Here is a 17,026-nt window from a genome sequence, read left to right on the forward strand (position 1 = left end):
TTCCTTTCTTTCTTTCTTTCTTTCTTTCTTTCTTTCTTTCTTTCTTTCTTTCTTTCTTTCTTTCTTTCTTTCTTTCTTCCTTCCTTCCTTCCTTCCTTCCTTTCTTTCTTCCTTCCTTCCTTCCTTCCTTCCTTCCTTCCTTCATTCATTCCTCCCTTCCTTTCTTTCTCTCTCTCTCTCTCTCTCTGTCTCTCTCTCTCTCTGTCTCTCTTTCTCTCTCTCTCTCTCTCTCTCTCTCTCTCTCTCTCTTTCCTCTTCCTTCCTTCCTTTCTTTCTTTTTTTTATAGGGATTGTTCTTTTCTAGTTCTAGTTCTAATTACACAGAAATTCCTACCAGAACCCCCTCCTCCTTCCCCAAAGCTGAAAGCATGATGGAAGCTTCTGGCGGAACGAATCCTCAGTAAAACTGGATTGGAAGATGCCTCTGAATGACTATGACACCATGTCCTAACCCCACCCTCATTACCACATACCAGGCCAGGATTACAAATTTCTACAGAAACAAAACACACTTCACTGAGTTATTCCAATTCACCCCAAAGGACAAGTTAGAAATACATATACTCAGTCCTCAGGAAAAGATGGTCTGGGCTCACAATTTTCAAATTGCAGTCATCCAAGGGTCATTTTATAACTCTTTATAGTTGGAAATATATCATGGGGTTGATATAAGAGCAGCTTTGTCTCTCTGGCTCTGCTTATTTGGTTAATACCATAATTACATGACAGTCCCTAAATATGACCAAGCAGGACTGGCCTGGGAATGGCAAGGAACCCACAGCACATGTCACCCACATATGCAGAGCGGGGTGCACTGGACTCATCTGGTTATGCTCGGCACCTAGGCAGGCCTTCTGCTCACAACGTGGTGGAGGGGGCCTCATCCATCCTGGTGGGGCCATGGGAACCAGTTCTGAAGTAACTGGTTGTGGGAGCAGGAGGCCCACAACTCTGTGTGAGATGTGACTGTACCCTAATTCTGGGGGGACGGCGATGGTGCTGCAGCACAAGCATGAACACGATGGCAGGTGGTGGCATCTGGCCTCCTCCAGCAGGTGAGTGCAGTGTGCTACCTTACCCACATGGGCAGTCAGGGTGCCAGGATCTGGTGAGCGCAGAGGGTGAGTGTGTGCCCAACACTTGAGTGACCCTTCATTCCCCACTCACCTTCCTTGGCATCATACCACTTGAAATGCCACACTTCCTCGCCCATTGCTCTCCACTCAGCCTTGTATTTGAGGATGGGCACTCCGCCTGTGGCCTCTGGCTCATCAAACTGCACCTGTGCTGTGCTAGAATATGGCTCCACCTGGTCGATGGACGGTGAAGATGGGGTGTCTGTGGGGAGGGCACATATGGAGACCCAGGTGAGCCCGATTTGGTCCAGGACACAGCTCGCAATCACGAAGCACATCTCTTATTTCTGCTCACTCTTGGAATCTTGTGGCCTGTATCCTGTCCTCCCAGCCCACCTCATCATACGATTCTCTCCGAACGTGCCCTGCGCCCTGATGCTCAAGCCTCCATCCCTCTGCCTCCTGACCCTCTGGCTTTGCCGACCCTGGCCCTCTCTCCTTCCCACTCTCCTGACATCACCAAAGGACACAAAATGGGCCGCAAGGGTGTTAAGTGTGGTGCAGCCGTAAGAGGCACTCACCTGCTTGGACGAGGACGAATTCCAAAGACTCCTGTCCAATGCGGTTCACTGCAGTGCAGTTGTAGTTTCCAAAATCATTTTCAGAGTCTGGGGTCACCTTTAGAAAGAAGGAGCTCTTGGGTTACATGTCTCATGGGATGGTTGCAGCCTGAGATCCTTATTTATTGGATTAAATTAGTAAAGAATAGAACCAGGAAAGCAGGAATCATTAGCTCCAGTCCAGCGTACACCAGAGAGAACAGAAAGGGGGCCCATGGGAGAGGCACTCTCTGCTTCCCAGGCCTGTGCTTGCCTAGGGAGAGAAAGGGGGCTGGCCTGCAGCTCAGTTTATTCTCTAGCCAATGGCTGCTGGCTCAGGACATGCCAGAGAAACAAGAGAGATTTGAGCTGCATACAGGAGCCTATCCATCGTCAAATTGTGCCTTTTCCACCCTGCCCTTGGCCCCCACCCTCGCCCCACTCACCTCCAGGTAGCTGGCGGAGGGGGTATTGTAGATCTTGATATTGCTGTAGTTGGAGCTTGGCAACAGCTGACCATCTCGGAACCACGAGATTGTGGCACTGGGGTAGGCAAACACCTCGCAGGTGATGTTTACCTGGTTCCCCTCCCAAGTGTACACAGCCACGGGGCCCTGCAGCTTGGGGGCATCTGCAATGAATGCAAATGACTATCAGGCAGGCTGGCACTATTGTGGAGCCCCACATATCCTGTCTCCTGGCACTGGGAGGCGGGTCTGCCCCAAAGCACAGCTAGTGCCAGGGTATAGTACAGGTCGGGTTGTTTTGGCAATCCTGTGAGCTGCATGGTAAGACAGAGGGCATGCGGCCTGTAAGAAACCTGGGGATGGTGTGAGGGGGTTGAGCTGGGGACACAGCTCTGAAATGGCCCAGGGACAACTGCCACAGAGGTGAGCAGAGCTCACAGGGTGCCGCTCAGGTCCTAGTGCTATTTTCCCCTTTCATCCCGATCCTGCAAAGTCCCTCCCCTCACTGCGCCTTTTCGCAGTTATTCCTCACATTGCACTTCGAGGTACATGGACTGGGAGTCCTGGCCGATGGTGTTGCTGGCGGTGCAGATGTACTCCCCAGCGTCCGTGTACTGGATAATCTTCAGGGTCAGGGATGACACTCGGGCGTGGCTGCGCACCACCATGTGCCCGTCCAGAGTCTGCCGGGAGGGAACAGAGCACGTCAGAGCCCAAGACAGGGCGGGGGCTAGGAGACCGGGCCATCACTCGTCTGTGACCAGTCTTCACATCCTCTCTCCTCTCTCTGCCAATGTCTATGTCTCACTTTAGGTACCAACTAGTGGGGGAGGCTGCAGAGAGCACCACAGAAACTTGGGTGTATCCAAAACAGAAAATGGGATTCAGTTTATGTCAAGCAGCTTAGCTTAGGTGCCAAGATTCGTTTGGGCAAGGACAACCAAGGTGCCCCGTGATGACTTTGTCTGGCATGTCAAAGTGGAAGCAAAAGCTCTGATCAGCAGCAGATATTCCAGCAGAAACAGCCTTGCCTCATGAGATTCTGGGAAACCTGCACTCTTATCCTTTCCTTCCAGCAGTCTGCCCATCTGCCAGTTCCACGGTGCATGCATATGTAATGGGAAATCCGAATGTGCCAAAATGTAAGAAATTATATAAGAAACCTGTATTTATGCAGATGCCTTGCTTTCCTGGATGCTTAGGAGTAAAATAATTTAATTAAAAAAAAAAGCCCAATTCAGAGCTCAGGAACTGTTGAGCTGAAAGTGAGGGTAACTTGGTCCCCTCTCCAGGTGCAGTGGTACAGGCAAATCCAGTATCCTTGACACCACAGTCACCACCCTTTTCTAGCCCCTGATCCTATAATTGGCTTTCCGAGTCTCTCGAATTACAGAGACTGGTCAGAAAGGAAATACACATGTGATCCCTAGGCAATGGGTACTAGAATATTTCCAAAGTGTTCCCCCTCACCCGCACCCCTTGAAACTCTAAGTACAATGATTGCTGGCCTAGGAAAAGTCTGGGCATGTGGCTCAAGTTTAGATCCTCAAGAAAGTTGGCAATCTGAAACAGTTTGCTCCTCATAGGCTGGGTCACACTGTTATCTCCAGCACATGGTATTCTGCAGGGATGGACAGGTGAGTGGTCTGCCTATGGCATCTGCCACCTCATGGGCTTGGGCCTTTAAAGAATGAAAGGAAATCTGGCTTCAGACTCTTTCTATATCCTGGCTTGGAAGCCCCAACACTCAGAACTGCAATGTCATACAGCAGCCAGTTTGGGAATCGTAAAAGCAAGCCTCCACCGGCTTAGTGAGCCGTCTCAGCAGATCTATCACGAGAAGTCCCTGTACCATTCCTGATAGCGCTAATCCATTTCAGCCATATCGCATTTCACCTCTGGAAGCCAGGACACAACTTCCAGCAAGGAGACAGAAGTGCCAAGCAACATCATCCCAGCTCCTGCTGCATGGGCCACTCCTCTCTGAGGAGAGTGCGCAACGCCTGTGGCTCTCGGCTCCATTGGATCTGTATGTCTGTGAGGCTGACTGGCTGAGAAGCTGCACCCCAGGAGACGCCACACATAAACGAGAGAAGGCAAAAACAGGTGTGGAGCACTTGGCTAGAAAGCCTCGTCTCAAAAATCTCCAGTTTGTTGAAGATATTGGATCCTGGGACTCTCCGTTCTTGTGGGCTGACAGGATAGTGCTCGCACATCCCAGTGGCAATTTTCATGTGCCATACAACATCTTTACCCGTCACTCTAAACTAGTGGCATCGAGCGCATGAAGCCACCCCTGCAAGTGTCTCTAAAGGTCTGATCGGACCTGCTTGTCACTCCCATTTGCCCAAAGACAGTAGGACAAAGGTAGAGATTCAAGGTCCACACTGGCTTTCTGCTTATGTCCGTGAGAACACCGGTTCAGCCAACAGCGACGCCAGCCAGCAACTCAACTATGACTCTTTGTCACACAGACATGTCCTGGGAGCCACCACACACAAACATAGAAAACGGACCAGAATCTTTTGGAAGCCAAGAGAACATTTCCATAAGGAAGAGATATTGCAGCAAGAGATGCCAAGAAAGTCATGGAGGTCAGAGAAGGACACTACCAAATAACAAGAAAGCAAGGCATGAGCGGTCTTTACTCAGAATAATCTAGGAAATGGTTGACGAGAAGCTCAGGAAATGGTTGTATTGACAGCCACGCTGCTCCTCCCTTTCTATCTGGTCTCTTTCCCAAATTTCTCTATATGGACATTTTTCTCACTTAATGATGTCAACAGACAAGTAGGCAGCCCTCTCTAGAGAATTCTAATTTTGCAGTGGCTCATGACAGGACTGACAATGGGATTATTTGCCAGAAGCCCAGTTCTCCCTCCGAGGGGACGCAGAGGCTCCACTACGACTGGACTGTCTCTTTCAGAAATGTTTTACTCGGGCACCAGGATGAAGTCAGGGCGTGCCATGTATAAGCCATCCAGACCAAAAAGTCGTGTTGATGATTCAGGCTCTGGAGGAGGAAACAGATAAACTCTGGGCAAGAATGAAGAGGTCGTTATGGCAAGAAGACTCTGTTTTGCAAAGGAGTACGAAGGGTGGTTCTAATTATTCTTCTCACCAAACCTTTTTCGTCTCCCTTCTTCCAGGTAAAAGAGCTAAGGCTTTTCAGAGCTTACAGAACGAAACTGGACATAACCCAAGCCGCCTTCTGAGCTCCTCTGGACTTACAGATTTCATCTCTGAATGAGACAAATAAGAGGGAAGGGAACTTCTGAGCCCCAGGGATGGCACTCATTTGAAAGTCAATTATGTCCAGCGTAAGATACTGAAGATAAGGACACTTCTGGAAAACGGAGTGAGGTGTCTGCTTTCCTGGGAGAAAACCTATTACTTCCACTTATGGTAATAATTCTCTTAACATCTCCTTAATGCTCCTGATAAATCTCAGCTCCTCCTCTAGCCAGGTCTAAATCAGAATGACAGGGGGAAGATGTACAAGGCCAAGTAGAATAAGATCTGTAGCTGCTTAGGAGTGGCTGATCATTAACCCTTCCCTCCCTTTCCCAATCCCAGTGGGTCCATGACTTTGTGGCAATAAAATACCCAGAAAGCATTTCAGAGAGGGGGGTGCACTGAACCATAGTCTCTATGACATGGAGGAAGGTCTGATGCAAAGAGAGCTTATAATGAACTAGATTTGATGATGGCAGTGTGTTCATGTGCAGAAACTAATATCAGTTTCTTTTAAATATTAAACAGCATTAAATATTTATAGCCATGACCTGAACACAAGTTATGTGTTCTGAATAATTATCATTTCTAGAAGACTAAGAGGATAGGTTTATCTAATTATAATACAGTCTATAGGATTGGTTGCTGTAGTCTACATTTATAACCTTACAATATCAAAATTCCATCTGGAGAAGAGACAAAGTTATTTTTTAAATAAAGTATTTATAGATTAGATCCTTGAACCTCATCTGAAGTATACTGGTTTTATTTCACTATCTGCTACTTACTGACACAAATTAAGTAAAAAATGACAAGCATCCTCATGAGTAGGATCTTGGGGGTGTAACAATTAAAATCTAAAGATTCATATTTAGCCTCAATTTTCAAACTAAATCCCACATTACCCAAACTGAAGCAAGTAGTCAGAGAAATTGCAAAGGCTAAATGCTACCAACTTTTAAAAAACATAAAACCATTGGTGCCAAATCATTCCAATCTCATAAATTTAATGCCCTGTGGAAGTAATATGGACATGTTTAACAATTTGGGAAAACCAACGAGAGATGTCATTTGCATTGCTTTGAGAGGAAGTGTGATGTGATAATTTATCGAGGCCAATCATTTTAAAATAAGTGAGCAACAAGATGAGTTGAGCTGGAAACGAAAGGGCTGAGTCGGGTTTTAGATCACTAACTCTGTGACTTTATGATCCAAAGCCACATCCACCAGGTGAGGGTCAGAAAATTTCACCATTTCAAAATGCCTGGCCTGAGAATTGGGGCGATTTATTTCTGTAAGTATAATTACCTGGATGTGATTTTACCAGCACCAGCAAGAGAATAAGATCCAGGTTTAGGAAATCATAAGGATTTGTTCATCCACTCCCAACACAGCTTGCTTGCTCATCCTAAAATGACACTATTGCTAGGTAACGTCTACCACTATTGACCTATTCTTTAATCTAACTAAAATACTAATTAGTTTAGCATGCCTGGTTATTAATCTGTAATGGTGAGTTAAACTGCCATGCTTTCAAAACTAAAGACTGGCTAGTGGTCAGGTAAGCTATACCTCTTGCTTCTCTGGTCGAGTCCACGAAGCCTGGAGAGAACAAGATATAAAACACAACAAGAAAGCAGTAAAATTTTACAACATGTTGCTTTAGAAAATTGATGTATCACACTGCATTCGTGCACATGCAGCTTCTTTTTAATTCATAACTTTTTCCAAGGCCCACTTTCAATGGTGTGTTTATTACCCAATTTAATTTAGGGCTTAGTTTATATTCAGCTTCTCCCCCGCCCCCCGCCTTATGCATATTAAGATGGTATAATTCAAAGGTAAAGGCTTTCCTCATCTCTGGTAGACATATATATGGATACCAGCAGACATATTGGACTGCTCCTATTCCAAAATGTCTTGAATATTCCTTGTAGAATTTGGTGGCATTACTAGCTCTAACCACATAATCTAGAGATACTTATAGAGTAATTTTCCTCCTTTGGATTTTATGAGAAAGCTTATCATAAACACACTAATGCCATTTTGTGCTCATGCATTTTATAACTCTTTGCATGCATACTATTAAAAATAAAAATTTGTTTTTCTTTTTAAAAGGAACAGAAAAGGAGCAGAGAGACACATTAGGAATGAGAAGTGTTAAGACTATAGGTCAGGAAACTTTGAGTGTCCTGAACTCTGAATGCCACGGCAGGGCTCCAGTCAGTTCTTAGAGGCAGGGGGATGCCCAAATGGCCTGCAGGCTCCAGCGTGCACCATCTTCACCAAGCATGGCATTCACAAAAAGTGAGCCAACTCAGAGACACAGAGGTTGGGTCTCTTCCTACCCGCATCTAGATTTTTTTATTTATCTGGCACTTGGGAATCTACTCTGCTTACAGTTTTTCTGTTTTCATACCTAGAGTCAAAAGCATCATACCTGCATTGTTCTTTCTATTAGATGTTATGACTGCCTGATTGTCCCTGATGTTCGGATGGAAAATGTATAGAAAAGATGCCACAGACACAGCAATGCAATCCAGGAAATGCAAATGAGTTAGCAAACATTTAGTAAGAGTCCACTAAAGGCAAGGAGCTCTTGTGAAATATGAGGATGGAAATGTTGAATTATATCACATGATGTTGGAAGAAAGAAGAAAGCGAGAACAGAGAAGCATGCATAGACCAAAGTAACATTGGGCCAACATGTCAAATGTGGTTGCCAATTCCACATCACTCAGAAGCTTGTCTGTCACATGCCAGGGCTGCATGAACCAAAATTTTTTGAGGAGCTGTGTCAGATGGAGTTGTTTTTCAGATCTGATTTTTCTTGTGTGCCTCTCAAATCCTTATAGTTTTGTGGCTTTTAGGATTAGTAGTTGCTAGTAACACAATGTTGCCAGTAACCTGACCTCCCACCTGTGCCTAGTGGAATGACAGGATATGCCTTGCTCCTGATAATTTGGCGAAGGTGTTGTGGCCTACTTTAAGACAAGCTGACATGTAAATACACACACATAAAATAAATTAGGATATGATTAGTACTATTTCAAGAATTGTTGGCTCCAGGTTCTTTTCATAGGCACATGTTTTATTATCTTACAAGTCTGCAGGAATATGTATATAAACTAAAGGGAAACATCCCTCCACTTATTCTAAAGTACCGTATTTCCCCATGTATAAGATGCACCCTTTTTCGAAAAATTTGGGGTCTAAAAACTGGGTGCGTCTTACACAGTGATTGTATGAGCGCAAAAACAAGCGCGAAAAAAGCGGGAAGTGCAAGTAAAAAAAATCTACGACCACTGTATAAGAAGCACCCAGTTTTTAGATCCCAAATTTTTCGAAAAAGGATGCATCTTACACATGGGGAAATACGGTATTCTCTGTTAGACATTTTCCCACACCTGGATAAGCCAGGCTCTGATTGCTCCATGAAGGTACCTTCTCCAGTGTTTAAGGTGGGCACCTGGTTTGTAATGAATGAGGGATTCTTCCTGGTAATAAAAAGCTCCAGTTTGCAGAGAATCCAGGGTTTCAAAAGGTCTCTCTTATTTGTGGGTTACTCAGTCAGTTCAAGATTCACGGTTCATTAAATACTTTTCATTTTTTTTTCTATTTGGCTCTTTTGATATCTACTCTTTACCCCTTTCCTTTTCTTGAAGCACTAAGGCTTCACATGCCTTTCTTTACCAGTCATTTCAAAGGCAAGTTCAAATATGCACACAATGCATTTGTTCTGTCAGGGACAGATGATGCAAATCATCTTCCAGAGGTCTCACTCAATATGTAAATGGTACCTGGAATTTAGCACCACTCACTCCCATACCTGGCAATAGTTAAAAGGAATCTGGGTAGGAAGGCTAATGAAATGATGTGGATGCACACACTTTCTGCATTAGCTGCTTTATCACAATGACCTCCATACACATTGACCCAACTGACCCATTGTGATGTTCAAATATTTTTTTTGTCAACATAATAGTGATCACTAAGAAATGAATTAACTTTCGGACAAATGATCTGCCCTAATGGTCTTAATGACCCAAACTTAGCCTAGCTATTATCAGTTGTTGAGCAAAATCAACTTAACTGGCTAAAGTTTAGCAATCTAGATTGATAATTAATCTCCAATGTGTGATTGGACTAAACCTAGAGACATGGTCAAAGATAGGGTGTGACAGGCAGGCTCACTATGCTGGTTTTGCTTTTTTTTTTTTAAATGAAGAAAAAACATCAGCATTTCATTAGAAAGTCACTAACTACATGTCTGTGGTTGAAAGCCTTATTTCCCCTCTTCTCTTAAGGAAGGTAATACTAGACTCAACTAAGTGAGCAGTGAAGTAAAAGACCAAGGTGCTTTAATTAGCTTATATTGTAACTAACTTGATTAAAGGAATCATTGAGCCTTCTACAAAAATCATTAAAATCATGAGAGAACACTGTGGCATTAGGTATTCTACCTTCTGAGCCAGTGGCCCACAGGGAAGCCCTGGTGGCATTGTAAAGGCTCTGTACTTGACCTTGTCCCAGTCAACATTTTTACCAGTGACTTGGACAAAGATATTTCAAGTGTGTGTGTTTGTATAAGGTTGAAAGCAATAGCTACACAAATGCTAGATTACAGTTGCATGGCAAAGACTACTGAATTGCCTGCCATTAAGACTTGTGATTAGGTTGGGGTCACCACTGACTGCTAGACCTGTATATATATATATATTGAAATTCCCTGACCCACAGACCTCTAAAGGACAGTTCTGATGAAAACCATTCTTGACTATCGGAAAGATGGATTCAAATGCTTGTGTTCAAGCCAGGGAGCATCTGTACATGTGGAATTTTTGGTAATCACAATGATTAGAGGTGGCTACTGGCATTTAGGGAGAAGGGGATGAGGGTGCTAAATATTTTGCAATGCATAAGACCATCCCAGCGAAGGAAGAGTCTTCCAAAATTGTCACAGTGACCCCAGTGAGAAACATAGGGTTGCAACCAACAAAACACAATTTTTCAGAGAAATAAATATAAAATTCTGCATGACTGGTTACTAAATCAATTGTATAAGAACAGGATAGGGAGGGGATATGTGGCTTAAATGTAGTTCATGTAAAAAAGACCTGAACATTTTTGTTGACCGCAAGCTCAATATGAGGCAACAGGATGAGGAAACTGCTAAAGGGCTAATGCAAATTTAACTGCATTACACTGTCCAGATCAAGGGAGCAATAACCCCCTGGAACTTTGCAGTAGTGACATTGGGCACCACAAAATGTCAATGTTGCACTAGCGAACTGAAGCTATCTAGTATAGGACGAGTAAGGTAAAGGGTGAGTTAGACGGAAGATGAACAGACTGACTAAAGAAAAATCAAACAGCTACTTTAATGGCTCCCATAGAAAGACGAGTGCAGAGGCAGGAAGGCTGAGAAGTGGAAGGGGCAAGGAAGCAGACCTTCCTGATCATCAGCCTTGGCCAGGTGCCCTGCAGAGGACTGGCACTATTATCTTTCAGGCAGGGGCTGCGTGACTTTCTGCACATATGCTAGGAAGGGGTGCCGGGCAAGACTAGAAAACCTCAAAGGGTGCCTTCCTTTCAACCTTTTCTGATTCTGGCATTTTATGTGATCGAATTCTCAGGAGTCTTCTTTACCTTGGCAGCTAGAGACACATCTCTATTCCTATCTGCTTAGCATATCATCCTGATTTTAAAAAGAAAATTGTTTTCTTCACTCCTCCAATTCAGTACTCTAATAATCTTGATATCTAATTATATATCATGCAACTTCAGTTGGAGGAGCAGATGAGGAACAGCTGCCAAAGTAACAGTGAAATTTATTATCTGGAGTCCAACCCACCCATGAAGAGCCCAGCTTTGTTTTCCTAATTATTAGCTATCCATGGTATAAGATGAACATCATGACTCTTTGATGTCACTATATAATTAATAGAAATGGCAACTGTTCTACACAGGGTTTCACTTAGGCAGATATGTTAGTTTGTTGTCACATCACTGGCTGACTTAGAGGGCTTGTTCTAACATCGATTTACTCATGTTCCAGGAATATCACTTCAAGTAAACCTGAAGGCAGTGCATAGTAAAAGAAACCACAATACAACCTATGTGGTTGGGCTTAAATAATTATCTCAGATTGAGACAAATGATCTATACTGATAACTGAATTATATACAAAGCCTACTTGGCTTGAGATGGTCTCTGCTGGACAACTCTGGTCTCAACATTTGGTAAGCATGAGTCTGTATTCGTGCCTGGTTATTTATTCTCATTCTATAAAAATGAATTCACAGATACAAGCCAGAATAGCCAACCTATTAAAGGACCTGAGGTAGGCACAAATCTTAATAACTTTTTTGGTCTAGCTTGGCTGGTGAGCTATTCCTAGAAAAGATATAGAATTTAAAAGCATCGTTCATGTGGGATAGATATTATTTCTGTCCTTTGCTGTAGGTCAAAGATATACACTAGGTCATTCTGGACAAATCTACTTTCAAGCCTGATGTACAAAAATCTGTCAAGCAGCAGCCCTGTGTTTTAAGCCCTGAAATGTACATTCAATCCACGTAACGCACACGATGGGAGCTGAAATCTGAGCCGAGGACTTAATCCATTGTTGATAAAGAAAGTATTCAAGTAAACACCATGTTTCTTAATCCAGTTGCTTTTCACAATATTGAACAGCATATGTGAGTTTCAAAAATACTTAGCAGTTCCTTGGTTGAGTTTTTGTTAAGTTGAATTCAACTCTGGAGGTAAAACTTGCAAAAAACAATGGGGTTTTGGAACAGCGATTTCTGTTCCTTTTGATTTAATTTTGTTTTCTGTCAGTGAGACAGAAATCAGTTCATTAAATGCAGATCCTAAATTTGGCCCTGATATCTCATACTGTCCCCTTTTTTGGCTTTATTTTGAGTTTACCCTCTCTAGGGATTTCCTTTAGGCAGGCAGAAGAGTGAAGATCTATCATTTCTGACATTCTGGTCAATAAGCAATCCATTATAAACATCCTTTAAAGCTGAGCCCATTACTTCTGAATAGGTGACAAAGCTTTGGCCAACTAAAATGAAGCCCATTACTACAGGATATATGAGATGAGATTGGAGAAATGCCATAAGAGGGTTTAAGGTGCTTTCAAACCAAGCGTCTTCCTCCTCCTGCTTTTGGTCCACTCAATAGCAAAGGGCTACATGATATAGGGTCACCTCAATTTTTATATATTGTCAATAATAAAGATAGCTTTCTGGTGACCTGTATGTCCACATGCTTTAAAGTTAAATCTTTCCTATCATTTAAATTTGTCGGCAAGGTTGGTACATTGTTCTCACACTCTCAGTGACTATGTCGGAGAGCCCGGTGAGATCACCATCATTTAGAACTGCTAATTATTTTTGCCTTTTGATCAAAATGATAAACAAATGTGACCAAGAATACAGGCAGACACAAAGGCAACCAAGCTTTTGTGCATATATAGTGCATGTACAGCGTGAGTAAATGAAACATAAGGAAAAGAATTGATAGGCTCATTCTGATTCCTATGATTTCTGGGAGACATTTCCTTGGGTGCTCCTGAGATGAGGACAAAATCACCTGGAGTACCAGGACCTTAGTTGTGTCTTGCTCCTCACAGCCCCCAAACCCTGTGTTTGAAGATCGCTATCCCCTTTCTCCCCAGAAGGCCTAACTTGACCACATCCACTAACATCACACCTCTGCAAATCTATGCAAGGAACTGTGCCCCTTCCATTGCCAGGGGATGTGGAGCAGGCTGCATCCAGGCAGGCTGGAGTGGGGAGGTCACATGGTGACCACATCCATCTTGCGGCTCACCAAAGAGAACTGGGCATGGGGCAGACTCATTACACTTCGAGCCTGCACTCCATGGCCTGAAACTCTTGGGTGACATTATACCTTTTCTTCGCTGCTGATGTTTCGGGTGGAAGTTCTCCAAGTGATAGAGGGAATAGGGTCTCCCGATGCTTCACAGGTAAGCGTGACTTGTTCCTCCAGTTCCATGGCAGTCTGGTTCTCTACATAAGTGATTTTGGGTTTTGCTGAAAAGACAAAACATTCCTATAAGTTTATCTGATTTTTTTTTTGTTTTTAGCTTTCCAGGTTGAAATGATACCATGTACCCATACAACAAAGCTTATGTATTTACTAAGTATAAGACCCTTTTCTGGGTGTTATATGAGATGAAGAGCTGAACCCCTCAGGTGCTTACCATGAAGCAGGCACACGATAACACCCAAGTGATAGCAATAAAAACAACATCCTGTATATTAAGAGCACAAGGAGCCGTGAGCACAGGGGCCATGGAGCAGAGGAGAAATGCTCCTCTCGTTGGAGTCTTCATGAGGACACGGCTTTTGGGCCCCCCCACAAGATTTTTAGTAGGTGAGACTTTGGCATGGAGATGGAGTCATGTAGAAACTGCTTGAATAAAAAAAAAAAAGCAAAGAAGCAAGAATGTGTGAAGAGAGGATTGCAAAGAGAGCAATACACATGAGTTGCGTATTTGCGTATCAAAGCAGACGGAGACAATGCTGGGCCCAGGTACAGAAAGTCTCCATGGTTCCATTCAAGCTCTTGCTTGAATTTTATCCCGTGGTGGGTGGAGGCCCACTGACAGCATTTGATCAGAGGAATGAAATGATTATTTGTATTATAAGAAAGTAAGTCTAGAAAAAATTCAAGATGATTTAGCAATGAGAAAACCTTGAGGTGGGAAAACCAATTTGGAAGCTCTGGGAGTGCCCCAGATGTGACGTACCACAGTCCTGAACGACGTCATCTCAGGGGAAACAGAAAGGACAGCTTCGAGAGAATGCCAAAGAAAGGTTTTATGGGCAGTGGCAAGTGAACAGAGGGCAAGTAGGGATGGCAAGAAACAAAAGAAGGAGCCAAGCGATTCTGAGATTCTTCATGACCAGAAAAGTTGTGCTAGCATTAACTCAAGTAAGGAAATGTGGTGAGTAACTCATTGGGATTGTGGAATGGGCTGGGGATGGGAAGGAGATGAGTTGAGATGAGTTCATTTTCCAAATGTTTTGGGTAATGCAAGAAAACACAAGCATTCAAAGCTGAGTTAAATGTTAAAACATTAAGGAAAATTGAATTTTCCCAATTTAAAACAATTATACTCTGAAATTGCTAAATCTTCCATAGAGAAAAGATAACACTGCACAAATGTAAATTATTTCACTAATAGAGAAATAGGCCAGGCTAGATAAACAAACAAAAATAAATAAATCAGAGTTATGGATAATTTTTGAAAGAATTGCATTTCCTTTATTTTCAAATTCATATAGTACCATCAAGTAGGCTAATAAACTGTTGACTGTACACATGCTCCACACTGAGGCCCCTGATTTTGCTTTAATAAACACAAAACATTAGAAGAGCTGTTCATTTTCTGTAGAAAATATCTGCTTCTATATAAAACTACCCATCTAGTTCAAATATTCTCCTAAAGCTAATCTGTACTAACAGCCTGTTTAGCAAATCCCTTTTTGCTGCTAGCACATGGCCCATCTCAATCCAACGTGACCTAACAATCACAGATTTGAATTGATGGCGTCCACATGAGAGAGGGTTTCCTTTAGGAAGGCTTCATGTCTATCTTGATAAACAGGATTTTCAAGGAGGCTAGAACTCACAATGGATGGAGGAAGTGTTAAGTGCTCTTGAACAGGAGGTTTTAGAGAGCTAAAGTAAAAGCTGAGTCTCTATACTGTTAAAATCACAGATTGGGAAGTTAAAACAACAACAGCAACTAAATAACTGAATTCACTAAACTGAGTAAATTTGGGGTTTGGAGGCAGTTACAGGAAGGTCGAATTCCTGGGCTCCTGAAACCTCATCAGACGCTGTGATCTAGATAGTGTTTGCTGACCTTCTCCTGACCCACAGCACTTTGTCCCGGCAGCAAAAGGTTAACAGAGGACAAAGGACAGTTAACCTCTATTAATAATATTTGATCTTGGTGGCTCCATTTCGCAGATGGTTATAAAGGGTGCACTGTACAAGTCTTTAGGAAAAGGAAACCTATATTATTATTAAAAACGTTGTTAACAATGACTAATTTTGTGTGCTCTACAGAGGGCTGCTGAAAGGAAGGCAAGCTTCTCACTGCTGATTTAACTCTCTGCACTCCAGAAGCAAGGCTGCTGTCAGAACTAACTGAAGACTTAGAATACTGCCTTGAAAATAGGATAGCATTATAGGTTATTATCCAAATTGGGCACACTTGAGAGTGAAAAGGCGTTCTCTAAATAGTTACACTAGGACAATGGGACACACAGGGACAGATGCAGGGTCACTTCCCTTGGCATACCAGCATCTAGAAGAATCTGTCCAGGTTTTGTGTACAGATGGTACTTGCACCATCTTAATTAACCTCTGCTATGGGCCCTTGACTTTGGATCCCTGTTCTATTCTCCCCCTGCCACCATGGGGCCTAATGTCTCAGATTGTCCCAGTGCAGCTCTCCCCACAGACCCTCCTGTGGGCACAGCTGTCAAAGCATGCCTACTCTCCTCTTTTGCATGTCCACGGCTCTGCACCCCGCTACTGAGAACCAGCCTTTTCTACTCTCACCCCAATGCGGGTTCCTGTAACTCCAGCCCAAGAAGGGCTCCGGGGTTCTGCTTCTGTGACCGGAGAGGTTGGATATGACCAGGTGCACCTTTCTTCAGACCTGTTTGTCCTTTGCTGTAACTCACAAGGGCTCTCAGGGTTTAGCTAAGCAAAGCTACTGCCCACTGGTGAACTTGCCTTAGCCCTCAGCAGCACAAGACCTTAACAACATTTATACGAGCATAGTAAGAATCTGTGGAGAAAAAAATACTTCTTCGGAAGCCTGGGGCAGAGGAACAATGGAAATGCACTGCCAAATTTTAAGGAAGGTAGGGTGCAACTACTTAGTAAAAAGAGCATCTGGCTGATAGCTAGAGCAATGCATGCTAGAATGTGTCCCCTTGTTAGGAAAAAATGATGTCAGTTAGGTGCAATTATAGCAGTCCGAATTTAGATAAGCCCCTTACATATTAATTGCCATCCCTTCTTGAAGCCACAGGATTTCTGAGCACTTCTGTACTAGCTAAGCTACAGGTTTCTTTGCTCTCCTATCTCACTGCTGCAACCTCTGCTGCTACTGAGGAACCTGACCCATTTCTCCCCATAGTGCCGGTAAACCAGAGGAGATGGAGAGAAAGGGCGTAAGAAAGATGAAGCCCTGACTCGCTGGCCCCTCCCCATTTGGCTCTAGTACCAATCTCCTAAACCAGTGGGGGAGGCCAGAAGTGGTGGAGACAAAGAAGGTTAAGAATGTGAAACGGAGAAGGAAAGGAGTGTGTGTATATGGGATACCTCTTATTTCAAAGAGGCTGTGGGAACTGTCCTCTGGATATGACAGAAGATTCTCACTCTGGATGGGCGCGAGATTAGACATGGACCCTGTGACCCTATGGTTTTCTTATCTGATTCTGCAGGAGTCTGGCCACCTCTCCTCTGTTTGCTCTACTGGGCTGTCTAAGGCATATCATCCTGGCTGCAGTCTTGGGAAAGAAACTGTGGTAGTGGAGTGAGTGAGTGAGTGTGTGTGTGTGTGTGTGTGTGTGTGTGTGTGTGTGTGTGT

At 43.6% G+C, this 17,026-nt stretch overlaps 1 protein-coding gene across 23 annotated transcripts in view; it reads right to left on the minus strand.

The window, feature by feature from the left end:
- NCAM1 (neural cell adhesion molecule 1) overlaps positions 1–17,026 on the minus strand; it is a 337,864-nt gene that overhangs the window by 42,143 nt on the left and 278,695 nt on the right. For 15 of the 23 annotated variants that reach the window (XM_019665261.1, XM_019665253.1, XM_019665252.1 and 12 more), the window contains 6 exons: positions 13,300–13,442; positions 6,949–6,978; positions 2,675–2,825; positions 2,122–2,306; positions 1,658–1,754; positions 1,168–1,338 (listed from right to left, as the gene is read on the minus strand). In XM_019665261.1, coding sequence (XP_019520806.1) covers positions 1,168–1,338; positions 1,658–1,754; positions 2,122–2,306; positions 2,675–2,825; positions 6,949–6,978; positions 13,300–13,442 — 777 coding nt within the window. The remainder of the gene's footprint in view (positions 1–1,167; positions 1,339–1,657; positions 1,755–2,121; positions 2,307–2,674; positions 2,826–6,948; positions 6,979–13,299; positions 13,443–17,026) is intronic. The other 8 variants (XM_019665263.1, XM_019665255.1, XM_019665254.1 and 5 more) reach the window with 1 other exon arrangement.

Source organism: Hipposideros armiger, unplaced genomic scaffold (assembly GCF_001890085.2).
Source record: "Hipposideros armiger isolate ML-2016 unplaced genomic scaffold, ASM189008v1 scaffold_437, whole genome shotgun sequence".
Lineage (NCBI taxonomy): Eukaryota > Metazoa > Chordata > Mammalia > Chiroptera > Hipposideridae > Hipposideros > Hipposideros armiger.